The 20,272-nt window shown below is 35.4% G+C and overlaps 1 protein-coding gene across 1 annotated transcript in view; it reads left to right on the top strand.

Moving 5' to 3' along the window:
• Chmp1 (charged multivesicular body protein 1) overlaps nt 1–20,272 on the top strand; it is a 59,105-nt gene that overhangs the window by 12,759 nt on the left and 26,074 nt on the right. Inside the window, exons 3-4 of the mRNA XM_090379232.1 lie at nt 18,376–18,473; nt 19,889–20,104. Of these exons, the coding sequence (XP_090235358.1) occupies nt 18,376–18,473; nt 19,889–20,104 (314 nt within the window). The remainder of the gene's footprint in view (nt 1–18,375; nt 18,474–19,888; nt 20,105–20,272) is intronic.

Here is a 20,272-nt window from a genome sequence, read left to right as displayed (position 1 = left end):
TCCCTATAACGATTTCGATAAATCCAACGAAAAAATTCGTTATAGAGAAATTTCGTTACACAGAGAATCTTTTTTATTAGAAATTGTTATCTAATTAGAAAATGAAAACGAATCTTTTAATGTATTTTATTTCAAAAACATACTTATATAAATTACGTTTACACAATTTTCGCCGGTAAGTATCACAAATTAAAAAAAAAAATCTGTAATTTTCGTTTGCACGGTACAATTAAAAAATGTCTGATTCTCAAAGAAAACCTCACATTTGTTCAGAGCATTAAAAATATTATCAGGAACATTTTCACAAAACTGTAGACCCGTACGAACCGTTTTAAAAGCGTTAATCATATCTTCGCGAGTTGGCTTTTCTGTGGGTTGTTCTGATGCATCTTCAGCATCATCATTAATTTCTTCGTGATCATGGTCGCGTCTAACACTGTTCAGCAGTATTTCATCTTTATTTGGATGTTCTGCTGTAGTCAGATCTTGATCTACATAAACATAACTATCCAGTGTTATTTAATTTTCAGTGTTTCCAGACGATTCTAATAATGTCCAAAAGTTTTTCAGTTGTGAAAGGGGCAGTTCATCTTGTTCGTCCAGTTGTTGTTCGACTTCTGTATTCAATGCAAATTCCGCTTTCGAAAAACAATTTTGAATAGTGTATTCGGTGGCATCCTTTTTTCCAAACCTTTACCAGTTCAGAGATGCAATCGCTAAGGTTAATTGTAACCTCCAAGTTTCTATTTTCTGATAATGCATTGACAATCTTCATTATTATTCTCTTTCGATAATGAAATTTAAAATTTTTAATAATGCCTTGGTCTGTTGGCTGGAATTTTGACATTACGTTTGGTGGTAAAAACAACAACTTTGCACTTTTAAGTTTGGCAGAAATACTGACAGGATGTGCCGGACAGTTGTCAGTTACCAACACGATTTTCCTTTTTTCTTTTGTTATACGCTTGTCTAGTTTTAATATCCATTCTTCAAAAATATCACTTGTCATCCATGCTTTTTCATTAAAGGTGTAGTCAACTTCCAAACGTTTTGTGCCTCTAAAACATCTTGGGTTTTTTGATATTCCGATGACTAAAAGTCTTAATTTTTCATTTCCTGTCATATTTGCTCCAACTAGCACAATGATTCTTTCTTTGTTTTCCACCAAAACATTTATCATCCTTAAAAGCAAGTGTTCTATTCGGTAAACATTTAAAGAATAAACCCATTTCGTCAGCATTAAAAACATCCTTACGCTCATATTCTTCCAAAATCTTTAAGGTATTGTTCCTCCAACTGTTGCAATCTTCTTCACTTACATTAACACTTTCTCCACAAATAACCTTTTCCAGAATTCTGTGGTGCTTCTTAAATTTATCTAGTTACCCAGTGCTTGCATTAAATTCTTTATGTCCAAGGGACTGTGCAAATTTCAGAGCTTGTTGTTTAATTATTAGGCCCAATGTTGAGATATTCTTTTCACATATCATTTGCACCCATTTTAGAACAGCTTTATCAACATCTTCGTATATACACAACTTAATTCGCTTCTTGTCTGCTCCTCCTTCAATTGCATTTAAAATTGATTCTTGATTTTTTAAAATCTTAGATAAACTGTTTGCAGGTATGCCATATTTATCCGCAATATCTTTTTTCTTAAAACCTGGTCAATATCATGAAGAATCTTTGCTTTATTATTAATACTTAAACACTTTCTCTTCGACATTGTTTCTGCAACTGTAAAAATTACTCTACTGCAGCTCTTGCTGATACACATATCGCAAACTTCACTGCGCTGGCCATATAGCGAATTGTTAGTACCGCCTACTCAATGATGTTTGCTTGCCAATTCAACAGTATCATGTGACCTTTCCTATTAATCACTTTGAAGAAATATACGACTTTGTGAATTTCTTTTATTCTGCTTTCATTCATATATACACGAAAGAAAATTTATGATTAATGTATGCTGTATGTTACTTTTCAGAAAAAAAAAATACAAGAGCATATAGCCTATGTGATTGATGACGAACGAAATTAAAAAAAAAAATTCATGAAAACCATCTACTGGGAGTCCAGTTAGATGAGAATGGACATATCATATAATGATTGACAGGAAGGTCACGTGGTACAGTTGAGGTGAGAAGCGAATGTCACTCAGTAGGCGTTACTGAAAACTGACTATGGTAGCATTCTATGTATTGCCGCCGCAGCATGCTAAAGGTTTACCACAGCGAATTTAGTTTCCCCTGCGCCAACATCAATTTACAAATCTACCCTATTTATTGTAAAAAAACCCATTTATTATTATTATTTATTATTTAAGGATGATTATTTAATTCCAGATGCTAATGCACAATTTTGGAAGGAAGGAGGCAGTATATTTGAATGGCTGTTTAGCAGTAAATGCTTGAAAATCTTCAAAATTGCTTTTACTAATTTTTTTTAAAAATTCGTTATAGAGAGACTAACACTTCGGTATATGGGGTTAATTTTACATGTAATTTTGTTTCAAGGTGCAATCTTTTGCAAAAAAAAAAAATTCGTAATATAGAGAAATTCATTAAATAGAAGTTCATAATAGAGAAGTTCCACTGTATATAGTGCAATATTACAAAGTATTTTATATGGATGTGAGACTTGGACCTTAAATGAAAGGCAAAAAAATAAATTACTGACTGTTGAGATGGATTTTTCCAAAGATTGGCAGGAAAGTCTAGGACTGAAAAAGTTAGAAATGACATGATAAGGAATACAGTGAACGTCCAAAAAACTATCATTGATAAAACAGAGGAAAAAGATTGGAGTGGTTTGGTCACGTAAAGAGAATAGATGATGACAGACTGCCCAGAGGAGCCATGGAGAAGAAAAAAGAGAGGAAGACCAAGACAGACATGTTAGTACCGCCGCAGCATAACTGTTGTGATAACAGAATAAATTGTAAGAAGAAGAAAGATCTTAGGTTGCCAGTAGCTATCAAAAACTATTTTATTGACTTTTAATCCTTGGCTACATTGGGCCTATTAGTTTGTGTTAAACATAAAATAATGACTTGAGCTAATCTTAGATAGGCATGCCAAATTTTTAATACACTGATGTGGCTAATAAAAGGTTAAAGAAGAAGTGAGTCAGTTATTAAGGAATGAGCAAAAAGAATGGTTCTTTAAGGTAAAATAAATAAATTTACCCACTGTTTTCAACATTTTCCTTCTAATGTTTTCACATTAGTTTTCCTTCACAAAAAAAATGCTTGAGGGTTAAATATTAAAAGTTTTTATGTTCATGGTTCTACCATTTCTCTTTATCCATTTCTAATCATACCTCTCCTAGGTGAGAGAAGCTAAGAAATGAGAGAAAACAGGCAATACTGGATATTGCCCACATGTAGAAAGCATCAGGAGTCAGCGCCTTCAGTAAATTCATGATCCTGAACCTTTACTATGATACAGAATTCAGCTTTTTTTTATTGTCATTTTTGTTAGATATTAAAATGTATCAGCAGAAGGTATAGTCTTGGCAAAGTGTATCAAATTATCATTGTTCCCATTCTAGCTACTACTCCTTGAATGGGAGCAACAGCCAGTCTTTTATCACTACTGTTATTGTTCTCAGTAAACCTGACCTCTCGAACCTTTTTTTCATATAGAGTTTGGCTGTTTTATTTTCATGACCCAATGAAGATAGTTTTTTTTATTTTATATTTTTATGAAAAATATTTTTTTTCATGGCAAAAGCATTGCTTTTCAAAGTGTATCATGTTCTTTTTTGAACATGCAGTTAGAATGGGAGATGACCAGCTATTATAATTAGTGAATACCAATGAGAGCTGTCATGAATTATATCGTATAACCAGTCATTTAAGATTTGTGACCAAGTAGTTATGCTTTTAGAGTAAAAATAAACAAATCACTAAACTTGTCTTATCTGTCTATTAAACTAACAAATGCCCCTAATTGTCAGTTTAACATGCCTGCATTGAGCCATCATTGGAGTTGACCAAGTGAAATTACTGGTGAGTAATCTGCTCCTTGCTGCTAGTGCATAGTTGTTTCTTCACTCAGTCCTCCTGAACCTCTGTGCATGTGTGTGTGTGTAGTCTGTAAAAGGATTTCATAGGCAGATGGTAATATACTTCTACTACACAAGTTTCTCAACAGAAAAAGTGGAGAAAAATTTCAAATTCAGTTTTCACATTCTTTGTTAAAAAAATTATTAAATTTAAAAAAAGTATGGTCCAATCCTGATTATTTAGTGATAGGGAAAAAATCATACTTTTGTTTTATATATTTGCTTATAATCTAGACAATGCCATTCACATATCTACTAATTATTGAATTATCGAGGTGCAGTTATATTTTGCATTTAATTCAGCTTAATGAAGTATTTTGTTAAACTTGAAAAGAAGGCACATTAGACTATGTATGAAGGTTAGGATTAGTGTTTTTCTTTTTCTGGATACAGAGAAGAAACAGATTTATCATTATCTACAAATGCAGAAATTATGGAACGTTTTTCATGGATATAATTTCTGTTCTGCCTCTTCGCTTTATTTGTTCAGCACATCAAAACTAAACAACAGCTGTTTAAATATTGATCCTCTACTTTACATGAGCACTTTCTTTTTAAGTTTGTCTGTTTACTTTATATCATGCCTTAAGGAATATATAAGTATTTACTTGTTATATTATAACTAAATGAACCTTTATTATTATCATCAGAAGCAGCTGGGGTTGTTTTATGTAACATTATCGTTAACTTCAGTGAGATGTTACATTTGGTCAGTTTTGTTGTATGGTGCTGAGACATGGACACTGAAAACTAACACCTCGAAAAAACTAAAGCATTTGAAATGTCGACATACAGAAGAATGCTAAAGATATCATGGACAGCAAGAGTGACCAATGAAGAGTGTCCTGCAGATAATTGGAAAAACCCAGGAATTGCCGAAGGACATAGAGAAAAGAAAAACTGTATATCTTGGACACCTGGCGAGGAACAACAAATATGCAATTCCACTGCTAATTAATGAGGGGAGAATGGAAGGAAGAAGAAAGCCTGGGAGAAGATGTACATCGTGGCTCGATAACATTAAGAATTGGACAGGACTGAACACAGAGCAGCTGTTCAGAGTTACTAGAGACAGAGAGACATTTGCCGTGTGGTCACCGACCTCCATTAGGAGATGGTACACAGAGAAGAAGATCATTAACTTCATAAATCATGATGTTTCTCCCTGCTGACTTTTTTTTTTTTGTAAAACTCATCCCAGTTGGATTTTGAACTATAACCAAAAACTAAATGTTTTTTCAACGTTTTTATAAATAAACTAATAAATAATAAAAATAAATATTTTGCTGTCATACTTTCTGTTACAGCCAGTGGTGGTTGTGTGCTGGTAAATTTTTAACAACTGGCTAGCTAAAAAAAAAAGACTAAGAATATGTGTATATATATATTTATTGTAAGTTTTACTGATTTACAATAATTTGGAATACAAACATTTCAAACAATAATAAAATATTCATTTTTATTGCAATTTTCATATAGCCAATCGATTCTCACAAAATGTTTTTGTTGACTTTTACTGAGCTCGTGTATCCGTAGCCAATGTATGGTTGCGATTCTACCATTATTTGACAAATGGAGTTGCATCCCAATCTGCTAACTCTTTTCCCAATAAATTTATCGTCATTAAATCTGATATTGATGATCTACTGTTAAACTATTTTTCTTCCTCATACAAATTATGTTCATTAAACCGAAACCTCTTTCAGCTTCAGCACTGCTGATTGCAATAGTGCTATCTTTTTAGCTTTTTGAATATTTGCAGGGATTGAAACATTTTTTATTCTACATTATGAAGGTAACTTAAAACGAACCTGAAGCATTAATAAGACACATTAATCACAGGATGTTGTAGGCTGAGTATAGGTCAGGGGGAGGCAGTACGTGATATGAACTCTTCGATCTTCATCTGTTTCGTATACTTTTTTCCCTCTTCATAAATTTCACAATAAGCTGATAAGCAATCTCTGACTTTTCTTTCTATTTTCAAGAAACATTTGGTGTTTTCATCCATTCCATCAAACATTTAAACTGCTTCTTGGGTTGCTCTGACAAATGGAATTGCATCCCAATCTGCTAACTCTTTTCCCAATAAATTTATCTTCATTAAATCTGATATGTGATCTATTGTTAAACTATTTCTCAACTAATTTCCTCAACTGATTTGGCTATCCCTTGCTCCTCAATTCTTTGCACATTCAACCTGGCTAGGTCTTCTGTTAAATCTTCACCTTGTTTACATCTTCATCCTCCTGGACCAGCTGCAACTTCTGGGCTCAATTTACAATTTCCTTGATAACAGACGACATCAGCTCATCTTTGATGAAGCTCAGAATGTTTTAGAAGGTTGACAAGTTGTCACATCATTCCAGGCTCTTGAAATGTTGCATGTTCTATCAAGGATGTTAAACATCTTTCAGAATTACCACAGATCCATCTTCCCTTACTCTGTTGCATTTACAGCCTCAGAAAATGTTGTCCATATGTAATAAGCTTTGAATGTGCAGATAACTCATTGATCCATTGGTTGAATCAAAGCTGTTGTATTTGGAGGGAAGTATACCACTTTGGGGGCTTAGAGGGGAACAGGTATCCTGTGTGTTATCAGACACTCAGCCTAAAACACTGATGGATCCAATATCTCTCTATTACAGAAGATTTAGGAGAAGTCCAGTTGGCCTGCCTCCCTAAAATCCACTCATGCACACCTTCTCGATGGTAAGCCCTGTTACGTCACTTAGGTGGCAACGAACGTGTAGAGTGGTTCTCTTCAAGACGCCTGGTCAGCGTGAAGAGGAAAAGACCAAACCCTCCAGCAATGAGAGCACAACAATACAAATGGCCCTCAGTCCCCAGCAGCTTTCACTCTCCCTCTTACGGCAGCGAGAGGATCAGAGTGGAAGCAGAGGGTGCTAAGAATCTCTGGGTACGACCAGGCTGCCATGCACGGAAATTGAACTTGGCCTGTTATAACGTACGATCACTCATCGGTGAAGACAGGATATTAGAGCTGGAAAAGGAATTAGAAAATGTGAATTGGAATATCATCGGTTTGGCTGAAACAAAAAGAAGAAATGAATCACTTATAAGTTTATCAAGTGGAAATCTGCTGTACACCAATGGAAACAGTGAAAGGAGTGAAGGTGGAGTTGGGTTTCTGGTCCATAAAGATTTTAAAAACAACATTTTGGAATTCAAAAGTACATCACCAAGGGTGTCAAGACTAATACTCAAGATTTCTAAGAGGTACAAGCTAAAGATTATAATGATTTATGCACCAACGTCGAGCCATGATGATGAAGAGGTTGAAGAAATTTACACTGAAATTGAGAGTCTTCTAGATGAGCAGAAAACCCACTACACTATTATTATGGGGGACTTCAATGCTAAGGTTGGAAAAAGGCAAAACAGCGCAGAAAGAGGAACTATAGGAAATTTTGGAATTGGTGAAAGAAATAAAAGAGGTGAAAGACTTGTGGAATTTGCAGAATCTCAAGGAATGTCAGTAATGAACACTTTTTTTCAAGAAAAGGGTGAACAGAAAGTGGACATGGAAGAGTCCAAATGGATTAACAACTAATGAAATCAACTTCATCCTCACTAACAGAAGATATATTGTGAATGATGTTACCGTCCTGAATAAGGTAAATGTCGGAAGTGATCACAGAATGGTAAGATGTACACTTGATATAGATGTAGGAAAGGAAAGGAAAAAACTGACTCGAGTAAATAATACAAAGGTCTTTGAAATAACAGAGGAGGAGAAAAAGCAGTATGTACTGGAACTTAAGAACAAGTTTGAGCTTCTGCAGACTGCTCAGTACCAAGATATCGACGAGGAATATTACAACTTTCTGAAAGTGATAAAGCCCAAGAAACCTATAGGGAAACAGAAATCCAAAGAAAAAAAAATTAGTCAAGAAACACTTGTCATGATGAACCAAAGACGACAAATGAAGAGCAAGAAAAACACTGACAGGGAGAAAATTGAGTATACTGAGTTATGCAAAGCCATTAGAAAGAGACTCAGAGAGGACATAAGAAGATTTAACACAAGAAAAGTAGAACAAGCATTAAGGGAAAACAAAGGATTTAAATCAGCAGCCATGAGCAGTAATACAGAAAGACAAATGATACTGAAACTGAAGAATAGCGATGGTTTACTTATAAACAGCAGAGAAGGCATAATTCAAATAGCAGAAGACTACTATAGAGAATTATACAAGGAGCGAGGGAATGATACCAGCAGTGGGGAAGATGGATTGCAAAGTAGCAACACATACGACATACCCGATATTCTTCCTGATGAGGTAGAACATGCATTGAAGAAAATGAAGAATCGGAAAGCCCCGGGGGAAGATGAAGTTACTGTAGAGTTGTTAAAATTGGGAGGAAGAGACATAACACAAAAACTGGCAAGGCTCTTCACAAAGTGCATTAGGAAAGGTGTGATGCCTATGCACTGGAATAATGCAATCATAGTTTTGCTGCATTAGAAAGGAGATAAATCAGAAATTGGAAATTATAGACCAATTAGCTTGTTATCCCATATCTACAAGTTGTTCACAAGGGTCATTACTAACAGATTAGAAAGAATACTTGATGAGAATCAACCGAAAGAGCAAGCTGGCTTTAGGACAGGATTCTCAACTATGGATCACCTTCACGTAATATCACAGCTAATGGAGAAAGCAAATGAATATAAAACACCACTATGCCTGGCATTTGTGGATTATGAAAAGGCATTTGATTCCATACAGCATAAGGCAATGTTTCGGGCACTGGAAAGACAAGGCATAGATACTCCATATATTATGATTTTGAAGAAAATATATGAGAGTGCTACATCCTTTATTAGACTAGACAAAGACAGTAGCAAATTTAAAATCGAGAAAGGAGTTTGACAAGGAGACACAATATCTCCGAAGCTGTTTACTGCTGCCCTTGAGGAAGCTTTCAGAAGATTAGACTGGTCGCAGAAAGGAGTCAATGTGAACGGAGAGTACCTAAACCATTTACGATTTGCAGATGACATTGTGGTCATAAGCCATGATCCCAAAGAATTAGAGGAAAATCTTAATCAGTTATGCACAGTTAGTAAGGATTTTGGACTAAAGATGAATATGGCTAAAACAAAAGTAATGATGAACAAGTATGCCACGGAAAGGGAAATAATGATTGAAGGAGCAGTAATTGAAAAGGTGGAGTCATATACTTATCTGGGACAAGTTATTAGCTGTAATAATGATAAATGGCTGGAAGTCAAGAGAGGAATAAATTTTGGATGGATAGCATTCAGGAAATATAGTCACATACTGAAGAGCAATATCCCAGTTTGTCTGAAACGTAAAATAATGAATCAATGTATACTCCCCACCATGACTTATGGAAGTGAAACTTGGGCACTCACCAAAAGAATGGAAGAGAAGCTAAGAACTACACAGCGAAGAATGGAACGAATTATATTGGGAATCAGACTGTTAGATAAGAAGAGAAACACATGGATTAGGCAGCAAACTCAAGTAAAGGACATTCTTATCAAAACTAAAGAACTGAAATGGTCTTGAGCAGGACACATAGCTCGAAGACATGATGATAGATGGACTAAGAAAATAACAGAATGGTACCCAAGAGGAGCTAGAAGAAAACCTGGAAGACAAAGGCAGAGATGGATAGTTGAAATTCATGAGTTTTTGAGTAGTAAATGGATGGCCAGTGCTCAAAACAGAAGGAACTGGAAAGTTGCTGGAGAGGCCTTCATCCTGCAGTGGATTGAAAATGGCTGATGATGATGATGATACCACTTTGACGTTGTTGTGCGGATCATCTAGGTATTTAGGATGACTGGGAGGGTTGTAAAGGAGCATTAATATCATAAAAGGAAATGACATTTGTAAGCAATATTTTTAAACTTCAAACACAATTAGAAACCATTTTTCGAACATGGTTATTGTCACCCAGGCCTTTAAGTTAGCCTTGAAGTGTACAGGAACAATTTCTTGTCAATATCCTTAAAAGCCCGCTGGTTTTCTGAGTGACAAATCACTAATGGCTTAAATTTATAACCCGCTATGTTACCCCTCCACTAAGAGAGTTACATTGTCTTTGGCAGCTTTAAACCCAGACATCGACTTTTCTTCAATAGAAATATAAGTCCTTGGCATTTTTTTCCAAGCAAGGCTAGTCTCATTCACATTAAATATTTGTTGCGACAAATAACCCACCACTTCTTATAACCTAATCCAATTTGTCCTGGAATTTTTTGGCAGCCTCACCATCTGCACTTGCTGTTTCACCACTTATGGCAATGTTATGATATCTGCTTCTCTTACAAAACCTATCAAATCAACCATGACTTGCAACAAAGGTGGTTTCAGTATCATTGCTCTTAAGATCATAATATCATCGCTTCTTAAGATCGTCAAAAATGGTAGGTGAAAATGGTAGAACAACATGAATTTCAACGTCACCAGAATAGCCTGACATGTGTAACAAATATTACATACAAAATGCAAATTTGTAAAAGCTCCCACTTCACTCTCAAACAAAACTGAACTGACTGTACAATCCAGAAAGAAAAGAAGGAAAGGATGTAGAGACGAAGGGTTAGAGTGTAATTCTTCGAAGAAATAGCTGATGGGACATAGACCAAGTTGTGGGGTTTCTCTGAAGTGCTTTGACTTAGTTCACCTGTCTCAAACACATGTTGTCGAATATTTCTTCAGAATTTTTAAAGCAGAAGATGAAATGTTAACTCTTAGTTATTTACCTAGATTCTAGTTACACTACAGGTTATTATCCAACGTAGTTTGTATGGGAACAAAAATAAAAACTTATCCTTGTTGTTATTTCATTTGACTTCACTCTTAAAAATTATGCAGAGAGTATCTTTGATTTTACCAAAAAAATTTACGATAAGTCCAAAGTTATGTAACTCAAACTTATGTAAATTGGGGACCAACTGTACATGGCATTAATAAAAGGCTGGAAAAAAAATTAAAAATTGTTTACGGGAGAACCGTTAGTTGCAGAGGAATACTCTACAAGGATTTGGATTTTTTATGGAATGAAAACTTTATATAGTTCCAAATATCACTGTAAGGGGGTGCAAAGTGACATGAAAGGGTGGGGGTGTACAGATTACTTTGAGTGATTTGTTCATTTTTCATTAATTGCCAGACCAAACTTCATTGATTAACCAGTACTACAAAGATTCTGTATCTCTACTACAGAAGTTTCATTCGAAAAGATACATGAGAAATGAAACTGGACCGCTATCATCTGAATTTAAAAAAAATATATAAACAATACAGGCTGAAATGAAGTGAATTTCTATAGGTTGTACAGAGTATTTGTCCTTGAATGGAACTACATTTTCTCTAATGGGCAATGGTTACGACAATGATTATCAAGATATTAGCTTGCTTCGTAAAAGCAGTTTTAGCATTATACCTCATTTGGCATGTAATGTACAAAATGCAATGTGTGAATATTAAATAATGAGACTGTTGCAACAAAATAAATATAATGAAATATTTTGTACTTACAAGTTCAAAATAATTGCTTTTAGCTTGCACACTGTGCCATGCGTTTCTTTCAAGTATGGAAACATTTCTGGAAGTCAGCTTCTGTAAGCCCTTTTAATACTTTGGTTGTTTTTTTCTGAATACCTTCAGTGGACTGAAAATGGGTTCCTTTAAGTACACTTTTCAGTTTAGAGAAGAGAAATAGTCGCAAGGTGCTAGGTCTCGTGAGTGGGGTGCTTGTTCACACATGGGGATTTGTTTTTTGGCTAAAAACCAGCAAACAGAGAGTACATTGTATGCTGGGGCATTGTGTCTTAATGGAGAATCCTTCCACAATTCAGGTCTCTTCCTGAATTGTGGATGTAAGTAAACAAGAAGCATGGTTTTCATTTTTGATTTTGATATTCTTGGCTTTTTTTTTTTTTTTTTTTTTTTTTTTGTTTTGGGAATTAACTATCTTTTAGTTTCTGAGTCTTACTGGAACAGCCAACTTTCGTCGCAAATAATTACAGTACTTAGAAAGACTGGATCTTATTCAATTTTTTTGCAAAACATCTTCACAAACTTGGAGTCTTCTAATTCTTTGATCTACATTCAAAATTTTTGGCACCATCTTGGCACACACTTTTCTTGTATCCGAATTTTTCAGTTAAAATTTGTCTAACTGTTTCTTTTTTTTATATTGAGTTCTGATCCAACCATTCTAATGCTTAATCAACAATCACTTCTAATCAGCATCTTAGCTGGTCCACATTTTCACTGGTTTCATGGATACCAGATGGCCTGGTCATTCATCGTCTGATGAATGATCAGGCCATCTGGTATTCCACATTCTCTCTTCCTTCTAAAAATCTTTTATGCCATTCAAACATGTCAGCTCTTGACATAGTATCTTCCCCATAAACTAGATGTAATATCTCATAACTTTCAGTTGATGTTTTCTTTAGTTTTGTTAAAAATTTGAGTTTGAGTTGTTTGATTCTTTTGTCTGTCATTTTTCTAGAAAACTGCAAAAACACAATGTAATGAAAACCTGTCTCATTACAAAGAAAATGAGCATGTCTTGGCTAACAACTAGGGAAAGGTTCATAGTCAATTGCTGTGCTGTCATTTCATAGATGCTACTTGGCATGTAGTGGCTGCGTGCACACAGCATTGTTATTTAATAGCCACACCTTGTATTAATCTTGAGAACTTCGGAAGAGATAATTAGAAACTACTAGTGGATACTTTCATTTCATTGGGAAGATTCAGTGTCAAGGAGTTGGCTTAAAGTCATTCTGTGATATTTATCTGGATTAAAGTAAAGAAATTACTTTAATCCAGATCCACAATGTGTGATGCCCAACAGAATTAAGATGTAATTTCAGTATCCCTGTTATTACCATTATAATAGGGTCTCAAAATTTTGTTAGTAGTAGTAGCAGCAAATGATGCAAGAAAGTAAGCACATTTTAGCATCAGCAAAAAAAAAATACAACAATGTGCTACACACTTCTCTCATTAACCACTTGCTTGGTTAAGGCATCCTTCCTCAACTTAAATTTATTCTCCCTCGTGTGTGTGTGTGTGTGTGTGTGTGTGTGCGTGTGCGTGCGTGCGTGCGTGCGTGCGCGTGTGTCAGCAAGAGGAAGAATGCCATTCACATTTAGCTTACTCAATCCATTCAAGGCCTTAAGCCCCCAATCAGATCACTCCACAGGTGCCTAGTCTCCAGAAACTACAATTTGCAGAACTGCAGCCTTTCTAGGTAAGAATACCCTTTTGTTCCCTTCACCAATCTCGTTACCCTTCTCTGCACCCATTCCAGCACATTTGCATCCTTCCTAAAGTGAGGCCTCCAGACCTGTATACAATACTCAAGATGAAACCTAACCATGGCCTTGTACAAAGAGATAATCACCTTATTCCTGCTAGCAAAATTTCTGTATAACATGGACAAAACCCCATGAGCTGTTCTGGCAGCATGTCTGCACTGTCAGAGAATTTCATATCTGACTGCCCAATTATCCCAGGAATTTTTCATTTTCTACTACCCTGAGTGTAGTGCCACCCATCTTTTAAGGGCACAAAAGGTGATATTGTTGTACACATTGGCACTAATGATATTAAGAGTAGGAGAACGACAGAATTACATAATAAGTACAGGTCACTTTTGAAAAAAGCTGTGAATTAGGTTGAATTTGAAAGTGTCTGCAATTCTGCCAGACATGATAGGAAGGAGTATATGATGAGAGCCTTGTCGATCAATTCGGCCCTGGAGAGATTGTGCAAGACTCAAGGGGTAGAAATTTTCTCAGCCTGGTCTGTGCTTGTTAACAGGAGAAACTGCTTCTACAGGGATGGGATACACTTAAATAGAAAGGGTGCAAGAATATTTGCTGATGTTATCGAGGCAGTGTTAGGTGGGTTGGAAAACTACTAGCTTGTGGGGATACACGGCCTAACAGATTAACAGTAGCTCATTGTGTCTTGTCAATGATATACAGGAATTTTTCTAGCGGATAAGGAGGTGATTATCCCCTTGTATAAGGCAATGGTCAGGCCACACTTGAGTACTGTATACAGGTTTGGAGGCCTCATTTTAAGAGGGATGTCGAGCTGTTGGAAGGAGTACAGAGAAGGACAGCAAGATTATTAAATGGAACGAAGGGTTGCTCTTACGAAGAAAGGCTTAAGTTTTGCAGATTAGTGTCTGGAGACTAGGCACCCCCGAGGTGATCTGATTGAGGTGTATAAAGCTTTGAATGGTTTGAGCACTCAATGCTGATGGGATTTTTCCTCTTGCTTAGAATAATCACCTGAGAGGGCATAAATTCAAATTGAGGAAAGACAGTTGTAGGATAGATGTGTGGGAGTTTGCATTTCGCCAGCAGGTAGTTGATTGGTGGAACAGACTTCCATCTTTTGTTGTGGAAGTTGATAGCCTAAATAAATTTAAGGCTGAGCTGGACAGGTATTTGAAACGAATGGAGGGGTGAAATGGGAGCGGTTTTTTTTTTTTTTTTTGGCTAATGCTGCATAAGCTTGCATCGTATGCCTTGACTAATGCTACTCTGTGGTTACTGCTACCCATATGCAGTACTTTACATTTGTCAATGTTAAACTTCAACTGCCATTTCTCAGTCCATTGACCCAAATTTTCTAGATCTTGTTGCAGTAGCTCACCCTGATTACTGCCATTAACTACCCTGCCAACCTTTGTATCATCAGCAAACTTTGACATTGAGCCTGATATATACCTTCATCAGTATCATTAATAAATATTGAAAACAACAATGGGCTCAGCACTGAACCCTGGGGGACTCCACTGATAACATTAATCCATGAAGAGCAGTGCCCATTAATAACCACTCATTGTCTTCCACTTAACTATCCCTTTATCCATACCAGTAACTTACCCTTAATGCCACATTGCTCCAGTTATACAGCAGTCTTTTCTGTGCAACATTATCGGTGGTGTGCTTGAGTCAACTTGCACGAGTCAATTGTTAAATTTTCAAGAATTTTGAGAGCCGATTGTTAAACGAACAATGGCTATAAACTGTAGAGTGGCATGCACTTCAATCCACGATGGCTAGTGGCATTTGGACAATAAGCTTTTATATGGTGGCACAGAAAAAATTCAGCCCGGGCACATTTATTTCTGTACCCTTTGTGCTTCCTTTCCCCTGTCCCTTCCCTAAGGTAGGGATTAGCTTTGCTACCAATTTTACAGGAATATTATGTCCAATAAACATCTGCTTACTTTTTCCTGGGCCGCTTCTTAAGGTGCATTCCCCATACTTGATATCTGTCAAAGATTTTGTGTTTCTAGAATTGGTGTGAATCTGATAAGGTTACCCTAAGAATAAGTGGCCTATGCAAAATTAAGCAATTTGGAATGCAACTCCTTTTGTCAAATCATGGTTTAATCGCAACCACAGATTGGCTATGGATACAAGAGCTCAGCAAAAGTCAACGAAAACGTTTTATGAGAATCAATTGGTTATATGGATATTGCAATTAAAAAAAAAATGAATATTTTATTATTGTTTGAAATTTTTGTATTCCAAATTGTAAATCAATAAAACTTAAAATAAATGTATACACACAATATTCTTAGTCTTGTTTTATTTTTAGTGAGCCTGTTGTTAAAATTTACCAGCACACCACTGAATATTATCAAAAGCCTTCCTGAAATCCAAGTATATGATGTCGAAATTATTTTTTGCATCTAGTTCCTTGGTCACTGAAATTTTAGTAACCTATCAGATTGGTTAGACAAGACTACTCCTTAACAAAATCTAAGCTGTGATTGTAGTATAATTGCATTTCTGCCCAGATGGTCCAGCATTACTTCTTAAACTAGTGACTCCATTATTTTCCCCTGGAACAGATGTTAACCTTTTGATGATCCCCCTTTATGAATTAGGATATAGTGCACTTCTCTAGTCCATAGGGACCTCTTCTGAATCCAATGATGCTCTCGTAATTATGGTTGAAGGTTTGTTTACCTCCTTTGCTGCATCCCTTAATATGATTGGATAGATCTCATCCACTCCCTGTGCCTTTTTATGTTCATCTTCAGCAATTCCACTTTCAGTTATCACAAAGTCATTTAGCTCCCCATTAGAGTTTGATAAACTTCTGGCATCCCTTCCCCTAAAGAATTTCTCATGCGTGAATGTAGATGCAAAATACCCATTCAATTTGTCAACAACCTGAGCAGGATCATCAACAGTTAACCCGTTGACATCAAGTGGCTGGATATGATTCAATTCCTTCTTTCTACTGTTAATATAAGCATAGGAGTCTTTGCTGCTTTTCTTTGCATTCTTTTCCAGAAACTTTTCATAATCTTCCTTAGCTTGCTTAACCTCCTTTGTGACTTGATTACAGACTAATTTATATCTATCATAGACTTCTGAATCAGTTGATACTTTATATGTATCCCATGCACTTTTCTTCATTGGTATGAATAGCTTAGTAGCTTCTATGGTTATTTCTCTGAATGCTCCCATTTAGAGTTTGCTGTTAGTCCCACTGCATAGAATTTAAAAACTGTCTGAGACCACTGTAGTCACCTTTACAAAAGCAAAAGCCTTTCCCTTTACCCTTGACAGTAGTTGTCTTTCCTTAATTCCACATTAGTATACTCTGGTTGCTGCCACCCAGTGAGTCTTTTACCTGCAGATTCTTAATGCATGTAGAATCACTTCTGAAAAACAGATTAAATATTGCTGCCTCTTTAACATGCTGTAGAAAACAGTCATCCAATAAATGTACAAAAGTCTTGATAGTGTATGAGTAACCAACCCACAAATTCTAGTCAGTCTTAGAAAGTTACACTCATCACAGCCTACTCTCAATTTTGTTTTCCCAGTGCTTATATCATACCAAACTGACTCATCATTGCATTGGTCCCCATGTCTATTGGATGCATTGCCTTAAATTTAATGTTTTTAAGTGCATAACTCCCTCCTGTCCTGTGTGTCCTTCCTGTATATATTGTACTAGAAGGCACCACATGGTACTACATGACACTAGAAGTAGTTTTGATGTTGAAATTCATGAAATGTAACATTAATAGAGACAGAGGTCACTGTGAAGGATTAAAATGGTTATCTCTGATAACTATTTTAATCCTTTGTATAATAGAAATTATACAAACTTCAACCTAGTTCCAATCAAAAGGCATGCAGTATATTAGCATTAGTTGAGGCATATGATGCAAGAAAGCAAGCTTATAGAGCGTCAACCAAAAAAAAAAAAAAAAAGCCTTCCCATTTCACAACCATCTGGTCACTCCAAATGTTTTTCTAGTTCACCCTTAAATTTATTTAAGCTATCAGCTTCTACGAAAACAGATGGAAGCCTGTTCCAGCAATCAACTACCCGCTGTCTAAAGGCAAACTTCTGCACATCTATTCTACAACTGTCTTTCCTCAATTTGAATCTATGCCCCCTCAGGTTCTTAATCTGAGCAAGTGGAAGTATCCCGTCAGCATTGAGCCTGCTCAAACCATTCAAGACCTTGTACACCTCACCTCGCAGGTGCCTAGTCTCCAGATGCTACAACTTACAGAATTTTAGCCTCTCCTGGTAAGAGAACCTCTTTGTTCCTCTCACCAATCTTGTTGCCCTTCTCTGTATTCATTCTAGCAATTCTACATCCTTCCTAAAATGAGGCCTCCAGACCTGTACGCAGTATTCCTTTTTGTCAGCTCACTGTGTAATAGCAGAATGATTCTGTTCTTTCACACACTTTTTTCCTCCTATATTGGGATCATTTACCACAGGCATACTGAAAAAGATCTGGGGTAGAAATGGACTATTTTAGAACAAGGTATCAAATTCATTTCCATAATACTCCAAATAGGCTAATTGACATGCAACTTGCAGGGCCCGTATTGAGGTATATAAAATCCTTAGGAAACTTTTGTAGCTCCTCTAATCCATCTCTTTATGTTCCAACAGTAATAAATGCCAATTTTACAGTTTTAATTTCTGTGATTTTTTTTTTTTGAAACCCTTTTATTTCTTTTTGAATTCCTTTGCATACATAAAATATTGTAGTAAAATCTTGCTATATTCATGTTTTCACAAGAGATGAATATTCCTGGAAACTTTTAGGTAGTCAGCTCTTTCTTAGAAGTTAAAAAAAAGTGCTTGAAATTATAGATTTTTGACAATAATATACATGGTCTTAGTATATGGTTGCCTCCAAATTCTGGAATTCTGATTGCTAAAACTTTTATTGTAACAGAATTACATGTTATTTGTCCTTGATCTTCAATTATAGAACATCTTTTTAACCTAAAATTTGCAGCCAAAGAATTGGAAAGAAATTCAAAGAAATGTGAAAAGGAAGAAAAAGCTGAAAAGCTAAAGCTAAAAAGAGTAAGTTCATTGAGATGTTATTTTAAAATGAAATGTTATTTGTTTGTATATATAGGTTGAATATATTATTCACATATTATTAGCCCTTAACAAGGACTGTTTTTTTTAGTACCTTGCAACATATAAATCCTATATTATCCTAGTAATTAATTGCCAACTGCAACTCAGTTTGCAGTACAACAAAATTTTATTAATTCTATTAATACAGAATTTAAATAAACTATTATAGATGGTATTGCAAGTTTTCACCTCATTCACATTCATTATTTGTTCTTTTTAATATGTTTGATTCCACTCTACAAACACACTCCCATCAATGGTACAAATGCAGATCTCAGTGATTTTTTTTCTTCAATTCATTCAGAGTATGTGGGTTGTTTGTGTAGGCCTTACTGAGTGTACCCTACAGATAATGATACATAATAAACATGCCTCAGGAAAAACATGTGCTAAGCATTACACTGATAAAAGCTTTACTGTTCCTGAAGTGACACTGCTGGCACAACAAAACTACCTTCTGTTGCCTTATAAATATATTTCATCCCATATCCAGTGACAACCTGTCTATACTCTATTGCCATAGTTTTTTTGGTATTGCCCAATGGATTATGTGATAAATGGATAACTTTATAATTAGGCCTGACTTAGCTAAGTGGTCAGGAGCAAGAGTGCAGCAGCACATGCTCTTTGAGTAGATCATGGTTCAAGCTCATGTGACTAGTAAATACAATTAATGATTGTATTACAATTCATTGTAAACTTCTCTGACCTGATGATTGTGCTGTAGTATAAACAAGAACATTTGTTTAACATGTCAGTACTATTTAGCTACTGATGAAGGCTCTAAGAGAACAGCCACAATGTTTGGTTTACTTAAAAGTTTAACATAGTGTAATATTCCAGATTTCTCTATTAAATTCATACAATAATTTACACTGTCAAGTAATTTTATATCTGTATATAACATGTTGCCTTTTCAGACTATGTGAGATAATATTTATACATTTGTTATTTTTATAATTTCTGTGTTAATCTCAAGTACCGATTTCAAGACACAGCATGGATAACATTTGTTTGATTAACATTTCACATAACTGGTGTTTATCTAAGATAAATGTTGCCAATAAAAAGCCTATTATAGCTGGAATTTTTATATTCACATCACACAAGCAAAGTTTTCACAGCTTTCAAAACTTTATGTCAACAATGACAGATGCTAGAGTCACACTCAAGTTATATGAATTGGGTGAACTGTATTTGAAAAATAGAGAACTTTGCTGAACAAGAATAGAAATATTCTAAAGCAGTAAGAGCTTTGTTCTGTAATTGAATAATAGTTTATTCTGTAACTTAATTGTTGCATGTTGATTTTGTGTTTCTACTTTCAGTGTATGACTGTTAGTTTTGTTTAATAGGCTATTCAGAAAAATAATATGGAAGGTGCCAGAATTCATGCTGAAAATGCTATTAGGCAGAAAAATCAGTCACTAAATTACCTTCGTATGAGTTCTAGGGTGGATGCAGTCTCCAGTAGAGTCCAGACTGCTGTAACAACAAAAAAAGTAACACAGTCAATGGCCGGAGTGGTGAAATCAATGGATGCTGCAATGAAAAGTATGAACTTAGAAAAGGTAAGTTATTGCAGAAGCAATTTTTAAATACTGTGTAAAGTATAGTTATATTATAATGTAGTTGTGCACCTGCATCATTTTAATATAACTGAAGTTGAAACAAGCTGAAGTTTGTGAATAAAGCATTATTATACATCTTATATTGTAAAATCCTTCATAATGAATTGT

The sequence above is a fragment of the Mastigoproctus giganteus genome, chromosome 8 (assembly GCF_048544385.1).
Source record: "Mastigoproctus giganteus isolate SK-2022 chromosome 8, ASM4854438v1, whole genome shotgun sequence".
NCBI lineage: Eukaryota > Metazoa > Arthropoda > Arachnida > Uropygi > Thelyphonidae > Mastigoproctus > Mastigoproctus giganteus.
This window is presented reverse-complemented; position numbering and strand designations above follow the sequence as displayed.